Genomic DNA, 16,680 nt, shown 5'->3' on the forward strand with positions numbered 1-16,680 from the left:
TAATATTATTTTAGTTCTTAGAAAAAAATTTCAAATAAAAATATTTGTGTTTAATGAAGCTTTCAAAGAATATTTGTTATGATCTATTGTAAAATCATTAAAAAATATATTGCTTTAGTCAAATCATGAAATAATGACGAAGAGTGTGATTGAAGGACTAATGGCATGGATTAAAACATTAGTTATTCGCAAAAATATTAACCCTAGTTTATTAATTAATCTGAAGTACCTACAACTAAAGCAATTAACTGATGATAGTAATAAAAATTATAAGTTGGAAGTTGCTGTTCTCGTTTATCTTTTTATCTACGTTTTTACATGTATTATTATTATGAAAGTGTTATTTAGACTTGCAAAATAACTTTTATTATAATACTTTTAAAAGTAAAGGGGACGGTGATGATCCTTTTATTTATATGAAAAATGATTGTACAGACTACATGTTAAATCGGTAACACATGCACATCGTATATAAGTGTATAATCTATGTGCACATCACTTAGATTAATCTGGATTAGTCGGACAGCTATCCGAATCCGACTGACCTATTCATACTTGTCATTTGTCAACACTGATGTATTATGGCTTATGCTGCCTTGAAACTGTTTTCTTACAATTTATTTTTGATATAAATAAAAACGAATCGCTAAATGTATTGCTAGCGTAAAACTAGAGAACGGCTCAACCAATTCGGCTATTTTTTAATGGCTTTGTTTAAGTATAGGGAAGGTTCTTAAGGAGAAATAAAACAAAAATGTTTCAAACAGGCCAGCAAGTTATTGATATATTAAATTGAATTGAATAACATCTCATTCTTTATTTTTATTATCAAGAATCAAGCAAAACAATACAGGACAGTTCCTAGTAATAACAGATCACAAAATATGGAAGAGTTAGATGAAACAAATGAGCTAACAAAAAACGTTGAAACGAAATATCCATTGTTATTGTTCGAAAAACAAATTTTTATGGATGTGTTTGAAAAGGACGCCTTACTTATTCTTGCTAAGTATGTCGGTACTATAAGTATATACTAAGTGTATCAGTAACTGCTCTCTATTAACGTTAATGTTTTATACTTTATTTTTTTAAGAATTAATGATCATTGGTGTAATTATATACCTTATTTTGCAGAGGTTTGAATTATAATAATATAATTTCAAATATTTTATGGGTGTACAAAAATCCTGCAAATTTAGTCTTGGTATTAAATAGTAATGAACATGAAGAAACATATTTTAATAAAAAATTAAATTTGTTTTCTCTGCCAATCAAAGGATCAGAAAGGTTTGTTTTTGTATATTAATTATTATTTCTCATGACCATATCAATTCTTGTATTATTGATTTTTATAGGTATGTATCTCACAATAAAAAAATCATGTTTATAAAAATTAAAACAATGAGAATTGTAGAATTAATTTCTACAAATTCGTATAGTTTTAATTTTACATTATAATAAATTCATTTGGCATAAAAGTAATCATAACATCTCATAAATTTAATATTGAGCTCAGTCCGTAAAGATAATAATGACCAGAAACAGAAAACAAAAATAATGGATTGCTAAAATTATGTTACAGAGAGAAAACATATCTAGAAGGGGGTATATACTTTGCAGGTACAAGAATATTAGTTGTTGACTTATTAAAGAAACGAATACCAGTTGATAAGATTTCTGGAATAATAGTATTAAGGGCACACACTGTACTAGAGTCTTGTCAAGAAGCATTTGTTTTGAGACTGTATAGACAAAAGAATAAGGTATAAAAAAACACTTTTAATTTCGATGTAGTGAGAAAATGACACTCATATTTAGAAAACACTAGCTGCGCCCTTCGGTTTCACCTGCATAAGTCCGTATCCCATAGGAATATCAGGATAAAAAGTAGCCTATATGTTATTCCAGTTGTCCATCTGTCTACGTACCAAATTTTATTGCAATTGGTTCAGTATTTTTGCATGAAAGAGTAACAAACACACACACATCCTTACAAACTTTCGCATTTATAATATTAGTAGGGTAGGATATTCAGTATTAGATCTTTGTAAATATTGCAAAGAACTAAGCCTTTTTTTTGTTACACTGAGTTTAAGTAATGTGGAGGGAAGAGACAATAATATAAGAGTGCATGAATGTTTATTATTGCACAGTGAACCTACCAAATTAACAAATTATTATGTTATTGAGATTTTTTTGTAAAAAAAAAAGAAAAAAAGAAACAATACTAAAGAGTTTACACTGTATATTATTTCTTTCAGACTGGTTTTATAAAAGCATTCTCAAACTCTCCTATATCATTTACATTTGGTTTCCATCAAGTTGAGAAAGTGATGAGAGCTCTGTTTGTTACAGAACTATATTTATGGCCGAGGTATGTGTATCTAAAATAGTAATATGTAAAAACACTAATTTAAATCTTGGCCAATATGAAGCATATTATTTTATCAACATTTTCTACTTAAAAGCTATACCGAACTGTTTTTTAACTTAAATATGCAACATATTAAATTATTAGCTAACCCAAACACATATAGCTGGAATTTATACTTATTAACTCCCCATTAAATTAGTCCTTTCTTAGTACTCACCTACACTATATGAAAGCAATTTTTCATTTTCCTAAGAATTATTTTCTTATACAATCCAAGATAAACCTTTAGAAGTTAAAATAGGAGTGAGTTTTGATACTACTAATAACAGCAAATACTTTAAGGTTCCATGGCACCACAATTAAGAGTTTAAAATGCAGACAAGCTCAAGTGGAAGAGCTCCACATTCCTCTGACATCTCATATGGGCAACATACAATCTTGCCTTCTGGATATCATGAACTACACTGTCAAACAACTGAAAAGCATAAATAGAACTATTGACATGCAGGTATTGAGGCTTGTTAAAATTTACAAAGAGAAAGAGTTATAGGGGTTTTGTACTTGTGTATTATTTATTTATTTGTGTAATATTATTATCTTCAGTATACTAATTTACTTGAAAATTTGGAAATTTTTGGTTTATTATATGTAGATCCATTCTTTTTCTTATCAATTTACTTCATTCAGGAAATTACAACAGAAAACTGTTTAACAAAAAAGTTTCATAAAATTCTTCAATCCCAATTGGATTGTGTTTGGCACCAGCTTAGCACAAGAACTAAGGAATATATTCAAGATCTAAAAGTTTTGCGAACTATGATTATGTGAGTATTATATTTTTGTTTTTTGTATTTCTCTTAAAAAAATTTCCGTCTGTACAATTTGCCTTCAGTTCGGTTCCGAAGTTTCTACAAATTTAAATATCAACATTCTAGTAAGACAATCAATATTAATTGTACACATTTAGAAATTAAAAACTTTTCAACGGATTTTAAACGCGATTTATTCATTATATTATTAACCCGACGTTTCGTTCGAAACGTATAATATAACATAACGTATAATACTCGCGTGAAACCAAACACAAGAAAATACTAATTGTACACATTTCATCTGAACACAAAAATAATTATGTAATCTCAATTTGATCTTGATCTTATGTGTGTATTAAATTTAAACATATAAACGTGTCATTCTCAATTTATAGAAATCTAATTCACGATGATGCAGTATCATTTTACGCACTAGTAAGCAAATACAGGACTGCAGAATATGCTCAAGTTAATTCTGGATGGATTCTTTTGGATTCTGCAGAACATTTATTTCGACTCGCCAAGGGAAGGGTGTACAATAATAAAAACGGTAGTAAAATTATTAGGAAAAACCAATACAATTAATACAATTACTGCTACATTAATTACAGGAAAAGCAAATATTTATTTCAGAATTTGATCCAGAGCCTCCCCCAAAATGGCAATGTTTAAGTGATTTGCTTATAAATGAAATACCAGATGAAGTTAAAAAGAAGAATGGTTCACTTAACAACACAAAAGTTTTAATACTTTGCTTAGATAATAAAACCTGTTGTCAAATAAATAATTTTCTCACTATGGGCGCGTTCAGATATCTCTTATACAACGCGTTTCGAAGGGATTTGACAATTAATTCAGTATCTGCGAAATTTAAAAATTTTAAAAACGATTTAGCATTGCAAATTGACAAAACCGGCCTACAAACATCAACACAAACAAGTGAGACAGGCAAAATGAATGATCAGGATAATGCAGACGAGTTCAATCAGTCTAATTACCTACTTACTTTGTCTCAAATTGCCACAGAGAATATTGAAAAGGAAAAACTATTAGAAGCAAGCATGTTTGAACCAATTTCTCAGGTGCTTTATATTTTATTATTTATTTTACTTATTATTAACTACTGTAATATTATTATGTAATGATGTGGAGCTAATTAAATTTGCATGTCCTATGTGGCTAATGTGTTGATTGTATTGTAATTTTTTTAACTTTTGTACACACATTATGCAAATAGAGAATTATTATTATTAATGGTTTTAATAATGAATATATTCTTATAGATGGAAAATATAAACCTCACAGAGATCGAAAAGGAAAAGCCAATTGTATGTATACAAACATTTAAACAGAATGGCAACCACTTCTCTCTAGAAGAAACATTAGAATCATTTCGTCCTGAATATATTATTTTGTACCACAGTGACATAGCGGCTGTAAGACAAATAGAACTGTTTGAGTGTAGAAAGGCACCACAGGAACCTATCTCGAAAGTTTATTTTCTAATACATGATAAAACAGTTGAGGAACAAGCATATCTCACATCTTTGAGGAGAGAAAAACAAGCATTTGAGCTATTGATTCAAACTAAAAGTGTGAGTAGTTGTTTATTATGAAATAAAATTGCTGTAAGTAGTGTGGAAGTAAAACTTAAAAGCAAATTCATTTATTTTTTAACAATATGATATGAAATTGTTCCATGATGTTGAAGTTTTGACTTTTTTAGGTAATGGTGGTACCATCATATCAAGATGGTAAGACTGATGAATATTTTAATCTTCATGTGGAAGAAGAACCTACTCCTAGCGATACTAGAAAAGCAGGTATTTTAAATTCTATTCTCCTTTATGATTAAATTATAATAAACTTTTCTACTTATATGAAGATATCAAATGTTCATTAGGATTTTTATCTTTACCAAATATTTATATTTTGTAGGCGGGCAAAATCAACAAAAAGAAAAGCCAGTAATAATAGTTGATATGCGTGAGTTTCGGTCGGATTTGCCTGCGTTACTACACCGAAAAGGGATAAATATAGAGCCTGTCACTATTGTTGTAAGTAGCTCTACTAAAGTATGTCTTTAGCCCTTAGGTTATTTTAAACATAGTTTCTGCAACTACAGATAGGAATTACATCAGTGAATATACAAAGGAATCTAGGACTGATAAAATGAACTAAAGCGTGATATATAACAATAATTGATGCATCTTGAATTAGTTTATATCTTTTACAGTAATGAAACCTTACCACAAACCTTATCCAAATATCACATGGGCCTTAATATCAATTTTAATGAATCTACTGATATTATCAATGTGATTTAGATCAAATTTGGTACAGTTGTAGACCCGAGACAGGATATAGAATAGTTTTTATCCCGATAATCGCACCAGAACGGGAACTATGTGGGGAAAACACCGAAACTGTCTTGATTTTTTCTTTAAAACGCGGGCGAAGCCGCAGGCAAACAGCTATTTGTTGCTATTATTGTGGGCAACAAGCACGCTTTGGCACGAATTGGACCAGCTCACACCGAGAATGGTACAAGCCTACAGAAGATCGGCGTGATATAGTAGCATGCTACTGTGTTTCGTTCGGTGAGTGGGGGGTGCCGCAGGCCCGTATCCTATGCCTTACCCTTCCCAATCCTTTTGTTAATTCCCTCCATCAATTCTTTCCTTATTCCTTATCAAGCCTCGATGGAAATCCATCTGCACAGGCATCTTCTGCAAATATTTTATAATTATCAGCGATGCTAATCCAGCTCCTTTGTCAATTATCGCAAAAAAGCTAGTATATAATATTCAATGAATTTATTTGATAGTTCTATATATTTTTATATTTAATACAACGACAGTGCCTTATGTTGTAATTCTGCTCTTAACCTATTTTACATATTACTAAATTGATTCTCCATTTGTAGATTGGCGACTATATTCTTACACCCGACATTTGCGTCGAACGGAAATCAATATCGGATTTGATCGGTTCCCTCAACTCTGGTAGGCTGTACACGCAATGCACACAAATGTGTCGAAATTATAGCAGGCCCATATTACTCATCGAATTTGATCAAAACAAGCCTTTCAATTTGCAGGTTGTTAGAAATCAATTATTATATCAATTTAAATGATTTAAATATACTTGTTTTTCAACTATATAAACAATACATCTATTATATCTGGTGACAATGTTCAATACATAAAATAATTTAAATCCAAGGTTACTAATAATTAAAGTTTAAGCCATTTTTTATTCTAAACTGCTCCAAATTTTTCATACTAAAATTGGTCTATTTGAATGCGCTAATAACTGGAACTACTGGTCTGATATGAAAAATTCTTTCAGTATTAAATTTTTATTAATAAAAATTTATGGAGAACAACTATAATAGGATATATACCATCATGTACAGCACGAGTAAAATATCAATCAACAATCAATCATCATCATCACCATCAATCTTATAAAAGGAATATTTTTTAATTTTTATTTATAATATTGCAGGGAAATTTTGTTGTTTCCACTGATATATCTAGAGTTGATATACAACAGAAATTGCAGCTTTTAACAATACATTTTCCCAGACTCAAGCTTGTTTGGTCTCCAAGTCCATATGCAACTGTTGAACTATTTTATGAGCTAAAGGTAATTATGACTTACTATAATGCGCTTTTGTCTCCTTATCATATATTTTAATATAATAAATTGACGTATAGGAAAGAACTAGACTCACAATCGCTTTTTAAATGGTTGTCAAAAAATGCGCGAATGACTTTGTATATACGTACTTTAATTCAAATTAACACCTTATCTCGTGGCAATAAAGTTCAAAGTGAGCTTATTGCAAGAGTTTGGAGTTCTGTTGCGAAAGAGACGAACGCCAACGCGAGGAAAAATGGAGAATTTTGTGTTAGCAATTGAAATGTTATTCTTAAACGAAATGATCAAAAATGTCAGGTTATTTGAACATTTTTGTTAATTTAAAGAGACACTTACAGCAAATATGGCCCTACATACTTTATGGCTTACTATTCGTGCCCTTTGATTACGTCCGAAAAATCCGCTCTTAAAATAAATAAAATTACGAAATATGTTATTTTATTTTGTTTAGTACTGCATTTTTATAACTTGAATGATTTTGAAGACTTTTTATTATAGCAAGGAAGAAAAAATCCAAACGTAGCAGAAGCTTTAGCCCTTAGTGGGGAGAATACAGCTGATGATGTGTGTTATGAGAGATACAATATTCTAGTGCATGATTTTGTACAAAAACTTCCCGGTGTCACCTCCAAAAACATCACAAGATTAATGAACAGAGGTGTATCATTAGATCATTTAATTAATTTATCTGAGGTATGTAATTATAAATTAAATTTTTGAGAGGACAAACATTAATTAAGAAGAAAAAAGAGAAACAAACATTTTTTTATGAGAACTTATATACTATATTTTGTGCTTTTAAGAATCAACTTGCAGAAATTTTGGAAAATAAAAGAGAAGCTGAAACTTTATACTCAATATTGCACATAAAAACGAAACCATCAGATTCAAAGAAAGAAGAAAAGCCATTCGGAAAAAGGAATTTTGGAGGAAAGTTATTTAAAAATAAAAAGTAGCTGTTAAAAATAAAGTTTGTATAATTGTGTAAAAAGATAACAATGTCAAAAATTAAAATCATAGTATTTTCATTGCATTTTATTTCATGTCATAGGATAAAAGCGTTAACGCCAAGAACCTAAAACAATTATTTTATTAATTTATAATAAATTATAGGACTTATGGTAAGGTACATACTACGTTCCAACACACCACCAATATCTTAGAGGCAATTAAATTCATCACATATTTAAAAGGACTAATCTGAAAAATTATTCATTATTTGCCATAGTTTAAAATAGTGTAAATATCTATCACATGAGCAAATTACATACTACAATATATAGCTAAAAGTACAATACGTTATATAGTAGTACAGCTTTCCAGCCCTGATTTTAAATTTGATGAGCCTAGACAAATTCTTCCATTTAAGCTACTCGATACCAATGAAATATTTATCAAATCTACTTTTACAAAGGGAAGCATAAAATACAAATAGAACTTATTTATTTAGATATGTCTTAGATGCTATCACTTATGATACATACATACATACATAAGGAAATATAAGGATTACAAGCAAATACAATAAATAATAAATATAGCTAGTTGCCTTAACTAGAGTAGTCATTAATTATTGTTTATAATCACATGTTTTGGACAAGGCGATGTATTAGTGTGGTTGCTATGAAGAAAGAAACAATGATAAATATTAAGATTATGCCGGGTCACTCACGATATTGGTGATTCTTATCAGTAAGCGGTACGTAAATTACGCTCATTAATTTCTTTACTGTTGTTGTACCGTCCATTGCTTTATCCACCTGGAAAAGAAAAGTATGTATTATTTTCATAAAACAGAGTTATAAACACCACCTTCATACTTAATATTTCTATTACAATAACAGATTGTGTATTGAAAAATGATATGTTTTAATTTGCCATTGCCAAAATAAGAATATTACATACTTGTGTTAAATGTTGCTCTCCTCCTTCAGGTCCAACAGGTACAATGAGCCTCCCTCCTGGTTTCAACTGCTCAACTAACTGTAAAATATAAACTATTATATTGTTTTACATATTACATATTAAAATCATTAATTACCAGCAGCCGCTCTAGCTCGTGTAGCGCCCGTGTGCAATGAAACCTATGCCTTTAGACATGCAAATATTAATAACAACTTAGATTATTTGGATGAATTTTTCACAAGGTAATATGTAAAGTGGTTTTTTGAACAAAAATTGTTGTATTTCTTTTTTTTTCAATAATTTTATAAATTAAGTTATGACCCCATAACTATATGTTATAAATATACATACAGCTTGTGGTAAGGTAGGTGCAGCTGCTCCAACATGAATAGCATTGTAAGGTGCTTCGGGTGGATATCCTAAACGACCATCACCAGCTAGAAGATATAATTCTCAATATTTAACAGGATTTTAATGTTTCGGGTAGCTAATTAATGAAACAAACTTTTTTGTGTTTTTTTTTTATAAAAGTGTATAGATTTTATGGTGCTTTCAGTTTAATTCAATATTCTTATTTCAAATGGCTAACAAAATTTGTAAGATCTCTGTAATGAAAGCAATAAAAACTCATATCAACCAAATCATTTCTTTACTTACTAATAAGTTTAATTCTTTCTGATTTCAGCAAATCTGGGTTGTCATGATTTATGTTTTTAGTTGCCAATGCAACAAGCTCCGGTATGTGATCTATGCCAACCACCTTGCCTTGCTCACCAACCATGATAGCCATACAGGATGTCAAGTAACCAGATCCAGATCCAACATCTAAAGCTTTCTCACCAGGTATCAATTGATTTTTCAACCTTTCCAAAGCATGAGCATGCTGAGAAGGTATAAAATGTAAAAAAAAGTTGATCACTTATTTAAAAGTTTGAGTGTAAATACAAGTAATTAGTTAAGTTATTATGAACAATTTCCACACAAGTGAGTAAATATGAATAAATAATGGAATATAAATAAGTAATGAACCATATATTTACCATATGAGGTGCACTTATTGTAGCAGAATATCCAATGGCCTGTGGAGAATCATGGTAAGGTGCATAAGGACAATAATTCTTTCTGTCGACACCCTGCATAGCATTTGCTACAGCATCCGATTTAATAATTCCATTTGCTATAAAAAAGATTAGACACTCATTAAAAAAATTCGATATTTTAATGTGTATTGTACAGATAAATTTAATTGCAACAGATAGACATGGAGCTACGTTTCTTTCCTTAGTAATAAAAATTTAAATTTCACATATAAATTTCATAAAAAAGTACTGCATTAATCTCTCTTGAAAACGAACTTTAATTCGTATACATACATACACTTAAAACTCGACAAAGTTCACAGTTTTGGATGTAGCTAGTTCGAAATTGTTTACCTCTGAGATTACGTATCATATCTGCATTATTAACTCCATGGCTTCTCCAAGCCATAATTGCGTAGGCACAACTTAGTAGCAAAAGGAAACCAAAAATTCTTGGCGGCGTTATTTTGATGGATTTTATGAAATGTTTATAAAATGAAAATGTAACAGTAGATTTTTTTCCTTTTTTCACCATCAAAATGAAATTGAAATCGCCATCAAATTGACACTTGACACATGACATTTGTATAAGCCACAGATAACGATCTAGTTAATCAAATGTAGATGGATAACAAAAATATGTGACTCGTTTGTATAAAAATTATACAGTTGTTAACTGATATTTGAAACAACATTGAAATATAATTTTAAAAATCCTAGCTAGCAAACTTTGATTACCTGGTAGTAGTGATCAAAACAAATTGAATGGGTAGGTCAACTAAATTCCTAGATACCTAATCTAGTAAGTAAATCGTAACAATCCGTACGATGAATGGATACTTTAATTTATGTAGCTAAACCAAAGTTATTATAAAGTCTGTATTTTGACTGACAGCTGACGACATATTATTATATTACTCTTTGGTTGACGAGTTAATATTTGCGCTTTACGATTAAGTACTAAAAAAAACTACTAAACTAGTACAATTACAATATACATATTGAATACGTAGTAACTAGATCTTAATGTGTGATATTGAGTGGGTACCACATTTCTTTCTCCGTACAACATACAATATTTACGTAGTTCGTTTAAAGTATCATATTTTTTTACAATGCTATATATAAAACCAAAAATATAATAATTTTTATTCATTTATTCCAAAATCACTATTAAAATACTAGGTGCATTGTACAAACACTAAAACGCAGTTTATCGAGTCTTGTTGTATTTGCAAAGACTTATAATGGTTTGTCAAGGGCCTGAACCTCCTGATAATTCACCACAAAACTTAACACCGCCACCTCGGCATGACTTAATTACGAATGGCAATCATGATGATAGTGATGATGAACAAAATGATCACTTTGGCTACGAACCTTTACCTCAAGGGCCAGAGGCTGTACTAAACGACCATGACAGTGATGATGCCGATAGTGTAAGTTTATAGCTTCTTAATTGTTCATTAATATTCTTGGAGTTTGATTTAACATACAATACACACAAAATACATCAAAGAAGATTTGAGATCGTAGAACCAAGGGGTCCTGGATTTCATTCCCCTTGGGGACTCTGGCAGAACACAGAAGCATCTACTTGTCTATAAAGAAAATCGACCAGTAAAACAGATGTATATCATATATTTGCCCTATACCCCTCTAGGGGACTTCTTCTTAAAGTCTTCAATAATTCACAGGATATAGAAACCTCACAATCACCTGCAGCTGATGTACCACAGATAGAACCAATGGAAAATATATTAACGAGGGAGGTATGGAGTTCACCAAGATCTACAGATCCTATTCAGATGGATAATGAGAGAGCCCAGCAGGTACATTTCTTTACTACTGATTTACTAGAAATTTTTAAATGCCTCAATAACAAGATGAATATCTACAAAAAAAATTGTGAAGTTCAATTAGGCAAGTACAATTATTGCTAAATTTTATGTATTCAATAATTTAAAGCTTTGAAAACATTACAATATTCTTTGCAACAGTCAATTTTATGTAGTGCATTTAAAAAATGCTTAATCTTTTTTAATGAGTTTGGACAGGATTTACAAATAAATAACAAAATAAAAGGAGCATTATTTATTTGTAACAAAATATAACAATCATGAATGGAAAAGGCAACAAAGTATGTAGTTCTTCTAGGTATCTCTTCTTTAAGTTTGTCTAATTGACTGAAAATTTTTTCTATTTTATACTAATGTTTTAAAGTTTTCATTAAAATTATCAGAAACAATATTTTACATAAATATAAATTATATTTACGTTAAATATTTTTTCTGCTATAGTAGCTATAGTTTCTCAACCTCATGCTTAGGAGCTTTAAATTTATTTTATTTAAAGGTTGAAAAATGTTAATGGTTTCAGTATTGATTATTAAGTTGGAACAATTACTTACACAAATTGCAGGTTATGTTGGCGATGGCTAATTTTGCTTTACCACAAACATCAATTCCAGAATGGGCACAGAGTATATCAGAAGAACAGTGGAAGCAAACTTTGAATGATAGAATTGAAAAATTAAGAGGCAACAGATAAATTATTTCTATAGGTTAGGTTTCAAGCTATAGCTAATGTTTAATTAATATTGCTGTTTATTCTCATAAATATAAGGTGCTTAAACAAACTCATTTCTTTTTACTCCTTATTCTTATTTCTCAGACATGAGGCAGTATCTTATTAGATAGAAATTATTTTAATAGCCTTCCATTCAGCTAGGCTGGTCATGTTGTTGGATCAAAAATAACAGCACTAAAAGTCACTAATTTTGTTCTTTCATTTCGTATAAATATGAAAAATGGTGAATCTGCATAAAATTGTTCGGCAGTGCGGGCTAAAATACCACCTGACGCGGCGACTGCTTCAGTGCCATATTCTGAAATATAAATTGAAAAATTTCATACTTATATTGTAATGTACTTAAAATAGATAAGTCAGTGCGTCGAGACCAAGGGAGTGTGCAGGAAATAAATAGATTATTTTTGTATGTGGATAACATTACAACTGCTCAAAACGGTGAAGGAAAACATCGTGGGGAAACTATTATGTATAAGGATCAAATTCGTCGACATGTGACATCTGCCAACCCGTACTTGGCTATCGCGGTGGATTGTTGCCTGAACCCTCATATAAGTTACACTTTCACGCCAAAATAACTCAAACCATTTTGCTGACATTTAGTCAAAGATCAGCGAAAGACCCGTAAAAGGACATAGATAGTTGTTAATTATAGCAATTATTAAGTTTAAGTTTAAGGCAAAACTATGCATTCGCTAGTATGATAAGTATCAGTTCTGAACAAATTATCTTACCATCAATTTTTATTTTTACATCATGTAGTATTGTATTAATATATACTCCTGGATTAGGAAGACTATTCACTATCTCTTTAAAAGACCTGGATGTTTCTTCATCATCAGTATTTATTCTGCTCAATAATTCTGCTTCGGTTTTATTTTCAACTTTATTCGTATCTATCATCAAGGCAAAATTCGCAAGCCCTGGTGTGAATATAGATTTAATCCCAAGAGCTTTTAGAGAGCTTTCCAATTTTTCAGTCTTTTGAAGGTCCATTTTAGGAAACCTAATCACACATTTTCTTTCTGATAATCTGTTAATTAAGTCATCGATTTTATAATAATCTAATTTATCCAAAAGATCTGGTAAAGTCAGTTTTCGTGGACGGCGAGGTTTTATCGCATACATGGTAGTCATACTATCATTATATGGTAGAGCAATCATATGAAGATCTGAAAAGTTATCATAATCATTATTACGATATTATATTAAAGAATTATTTGTAATAGGATTTTTTTTATAAATCCAGGGTTTTAATGTTGAACTGTTATATTACACCATACAGTTCTCCATTAAAACCTTCCTTGTGCCTTAACAAAAACGATGAAAAATATTTTTGCCCAATTGGTCGAACCGTTCTCGAGCTTAGCAACGCTTACATTTGGCGATTCATTTATATATATACAGATATGCTATTCCTTTTATAGGTAAGTCTGCTCTGCTATAGCCTAGTAATTAGTTTAAGAACGATAGTTACTAAACAATAATCTGAAAGTAATGTAATTACACTGTACTTAAATAATGTACTTTTGAATTTTTATGGAAAGTCAGCCTTAAAGCCACCTACTTGAAGAGGATATGTTGTATGCGTTCATCATAAGAATAAGGGCCAAAAATGTGATATTGTTTTTGGAAGCATAAAATATCGACGTACATACCATCAGAGTAAGAAGACAAGTATGGAAAACTGCCTATATTCAGCATTTGATCTACCATGACAGTATTTTCTACTGGAGCATTAAATGGTAACCTAAAAAACAAAAAAAAAACATTATAATGACAATACTAATAGACAATCAACTACAACTGTCTATTAAAAAAAATATACAACATGATATTATCCTATTGTATATTTTTAAGTCTTAGTGTCGTAATATACAACAATTTTTGTATACAAACAGTGGTTATTTGGCTAATGTTCCAGGTACATGTTTACTTACTTCTGCGTATATTCTACTAAAAATGGATGTTTCCATTGGCCGCTGAAGTATAATGCACTTAATAAGACTACTTTGGTAGCAGCCGGTAGGCTATCTTTTAGAAAATCCGATATTTTCCCCTGTGTGTTGTCTTTCACCCACCTGAAAACAAAATTTTTATATAGACAACTAATAATGAAGTATACGGTATCCCAGTTGTCGAGTAACTCGGGATTCGTACAATTTCATATCGTTAGGAAAAGGTATAAGTACGTATTTACAAATGAGCTTTTGTCAAAAGCTCAGGTGTACTAAAACGAAAGTAAAAATTTTGCTGAAGTAAGAAAATTGAAGTAGAATAAAATTATCGCAATCGATTCATAGGTATGGGTGGAATTTTAGCGTAATTGATAATTAATTTCCTTAAAAAATCTAATGTGTAGAAAGAGTTTAGAGTTGAGGATTTTGAATATAGGACCAGCACATAACCCGTGATAAAAGGTATCCATATATACCTACATCCAGTAATAAACTTGCTAAGAAGTGTCTGATATGTGAAATATCCTTAAAAACCCTTCGTTATTTTCGCGGTTTCGCCTCCTGGCTACTACTGAGTATATACTAAAATAAAGACATAATTTAAAAAAAAATGCTGTTTTGTCATAAACATCAATAACTGATAACCTTCCGGATTTTAATTATTTAACAAATGTTTTGTTTCTTAGAAAACGTTCTGTTATTGCTCTATTAATGTGACCCGGGTCACTCATTGCGTGCAAACATACGTATTGCAAGTATATATTAATGATGTTTGCGCGGATTCATGGAAATAACGATCAATACAGTTTATAAAAAAATGTAAAAACACGCGATAATAAGATAAACTCTTGAAATTATTGTATTGTCATCGATACTTAATAAATGGATCGCAATTTGTCGATAGCTTATAATCTCGCGAGTTGCATTATAATCTTAACGGATTTTACAATCTTTTGTGCTTTTTACATTATCCAAAATTTAGTCGACATTGAATTTAGGAAAGCGTTATCGCATTCAAAGTTAGTATCCTAAATTTGAAGAAGAAGTCATGATAGTTTCTGATTTAGAAGTCTAAATAGAAATATATTGAGGAAGGTGTAATTGTATTATGTGACTTAAAACTTGAGTTATTTAAATACATCTTATACCTGACTAATATATAAATAGCCCAATATTTTCCAGAAATATTCTGTCAGAAAGGTTTGGAATAATAAAAATTTAGGACAGTCTGACAAGAAGCCTCTAATTTATAAATTTGCTTCTAAATTTAGAAACTAAATATAATATAGTATAATACGCGCTTTTCGGTCGGTATGTAAGTTTCAAGGTCGTCAGGACGAACAAAATATAAATAAACAAACAGCTTATAAATCCATATCGCCTACACTGATTGTTTAAAATCTAAATGTCATGGAAATTTACATTGAAAAATAATTAAAGACCGTGTCAAATTTAAATTTCTTATGATTCTGTCGTGCTTACTCATTAATGGCATCTTTTGCTGTTAGTTGATCCTTAAAATCGAGTCCCAATGCGTCACCGTCGTACACCCTCTTTAAGTAATCTCTGTACTCGAGCCGCAATTTAGAACTCTTGTCAGCAAAAATAACATCTGCGTATAAAGTTTTACTAGAGACATTGTCTGAGTTTAACGCTCGTAATAATTCACCGAATTGCTCGTGAGTATTGCGGTTCAGTTTTATGTCTGAAAAGGTAGGTATATAATATTATATTATTAGTTATTTATGTGATTTTACATGAATATATACAGATTGTTCTTCAAGTAAATATTATTGTTTTTGCGCTTAATAAGTTAATTAATTTAGGGAAGGAAGCACTGATAATGTTTTCATTAACTTAAAATATATTATGTGGGCTTCAAGGTAATTTAGATCAGGACATATCGAGGTTTTCCTTATTATGGTGCTGGCATTCAAATATCAATTTTGTGGTATTCTAAGCCATCGGGAATTAATTTATTAAATGCGTTGGTAGAGCGCATGAAGACAATAACACTTCTATTTAGATTTGATCAAGATTGACATGTATGTTTCTATGCATTCAAAATAACAATACGACAATCCCTGCCTATTTACCTTTAGAAAATTGAAGTGCTTGAGCAAGTTCTTCGTATGATTCTCCAACACTACCCAATAATGTCATAGCCAGCAAACCTAGAAAAAAAACAAAAAAATGCATAAAATTAAAATTTTACTTATTACTTTTTAAATCTCATCTTAATTCATGCAAAACCTAAGTTGATAGAAATGAAATGAAAATTATTTATTTTATATATA

The 16,680-nt window shown here is 30.3% G+C and overlaps 4 protein-coding genes across 5 annotated transcripts; 2 read left to right on the top strand and 2 right to left on the bottom strand.

Annotated features, from left to right (window-relative positions):
- Positions 1–545: 545 nt before the first annotated feature.
- LOC119834610 (DNA repair endonuclease XPF-like) lies at positions 546–8,341 on the top strand. Of its 2 annotated transcripts, XM_038359017.1 has the most exons (15): positions 546–1,009; positions 1,135–1,287; positions 1,583–1,763; positions 2,262–2,374; positions 2,717–2,882; positions 3,062–3,198; positions 3,582–3,736; positions 3,820–4,268; positions 4,470–4,781; positions 4,913–5,009; positions 5,125–5,243; positions 6,113–6,286; positions 6,697–6,837; positions 7,351–7,545; positions 7,656–8,341. In XM_038359017.1, exons 1-15 carry the CDS (start codon positions 885–887, stop codon positions 7,806–7,808), a joined length of 2,670 nt encoding a protein of 889 aa, XP_038214945.1. In that variant the 5' UTR covers positions 546–884; the 3' UTR covers positions 7,809–8,341. The 2 variants fall into 2 exon arrangements, with proteins under 2 accessions (XP_038214945.1, XP_038214946.1); XM_038359018.1 differs by lacking the exons at positions 546–1,009; positions 1,583–1,763 and having other exon boundaries at positions 1,153–1,287.
- Positions 7,873–10,388, bottom strand: LOC119834622 (protein-L-isoaspartate(D-aspartate) O-methyltransferase-like). Its single transcript, XM_038359034.1, has 6 exons — positions 10,191–10,388; positions 9,798–9,934; positions 9,415–9,640; positions 9,109–9,194; positions 8,758–8,835; positions 7,873–8,612 (listed from the first exon to the last, which is right to left on the bottom strand). The coding sequence occupies exons 1-6, from the start codon at positions 10,369–10,371 to the stop codon at positions 8,517–8,519; spliced, it is 804 nt and encodes a 267-aa protein (XP_038214962.1). The 5' UTR covers positions 10,372–10,388; the 3' UTR covers positions 7,873–8,516.
- A 378-nt stretch (positions 10,389–10,766) lies between these two features.
- LOC119834624 (male-enhanced antigen 1-like) lies at positions 10,767–12,474 on the top strand. The gene is made up of 3 exons (XM_038359036.1): positions 10,767–11,275; positions 11,534–11,668; positions 12,258–12,474. Exons 1-3 carry the CDS (start codon positions 11,084–11,086, stop codon positions 12,384–12,386), a joined length of 456 nt encoding a protein of 151 aa, XP_038214964.1. The 5' UTR covers positions 10,767–11,083; the 3' UTR covers positions 12,387–12,474.
- Positions 11,916–16,618, bottom strand: LOC119834617 (serine protease inhibitor 28Dc-like). The gene is made up of 6 exons (XM_038359029.1): positions 16,480–16,618; positions 15,866–16,088; positions 14,366–14,506; positions 14,084–14,175; positions 13,160–13,597; positions 11,916–12,723 (listed from the first exon to the last, which is right to left on the bottom strand). Exons 1-6 carry the CDS (start codon positions 16,580–16,582, stop codon positions 12,572–12,574), a joined length of 1,149 nt encoding a protein of 382 aa, XP_038214957.1. The 5' UTR covers positions 16,583–16,618; the 3' UTR covers positions 11,916–12,571.
- Positions 16,619–16,680: the final 62 nt, after the last annotated feature.

Source organism: Zerene cesonia, chromosome 19 (assembly GCF_012273895.1).
Source record: "Zerene cesonia ecotype Mississippi chromosome 19, Zerene_cesonia_1.1, whole genome shotgun sequence".
Classification (NCBI taxonomy): domain Eukaryota; kingdom Metazoa; phylum Arthropoda; class Insecta; order Lepidoptera; family Pieridae; genus Zerene; species Zerene cesonia.

Coding starts and splice junctions, on each gene's coding strand:
- LOC119834622 (XM_038359034.1), bottom strand. CDS start 10,371: ATGGTGAAAAAAGGAAAAAAATCTACTGTTACATTTTCATTTTATAAA. Junction 9,641..9,797: donor CAATAAGTGCACCTCATATG/GTAAATATATGG, acceptor ATACCTTCTCAG/CATGCTCATGCTTTGGAAAG. Junction 9,195..9,414: donor AGAAAGAATTAAACTTATTA/GTAAGTAAAGAA, acceptor TATATCTTCTAG/CTGGTGATGGTCGTTTAGGA.
- LOC119834610 (XM_038359017.1), top strand. CDS start 885: ATGGAAGAGTTAGATGAAACAAATGAGCTAACAAAAAACGTTGAAACG. Junction 4,782..4,912: donor TATTGATTCAAACTAAAAGT/GTGAGTAGTTGT, acceptor TGACTTTTTTAG/GTAATGGTGGTACCATCATA. Junction 6,287..6,696: donor ACAAGCCTTTCAATTTGCAG/GTTGTTAGAAAT, acceptor ATAATATTGCAG/GGAAATTTTGTTGTTTCCAC.
- LOC119834617 (XM_038359029.1), bottom strand. CDS start 16,582: ATGCATTTTTTTGTTTTTTTTCTAGGTTTGCTGGCTATGACATTATTG. Junction 14,176..14,365: donor TTAGTAGAATATACGCAGAA/GTAAGTAAACAT, acceptor TTTGTTTTTTAG/GTTACCATTTAATGCTCCAG. Junction 12,724..13,159: donor TGTAAAAATAAAAATTGATG/GTAAGATAATTT, acceptor TTTATATTTCAG/AATATGGCACTGAAGCAGTC.
- LOC119834624 (XM_038359036.1), top strand. CDS start 11,084: ATGGTTTGTCAAGGGCCTGAACCTCCTGATAATTCACCACAAAACTTA. Junction 11,276..11,533: donor ACAGTGATGATGCCGATAGT/GTAAGTTTATAG, acceptor AATAATTCACAG/GATATAGAAACCTCACAATC. Junction 11,669..12,257: donor ATAATGAGAGAGCCCAGCAG/GTACATTTCTTT, acceptor CACAAATTGCAG/GTTATGTTGGCGATGGCTAA.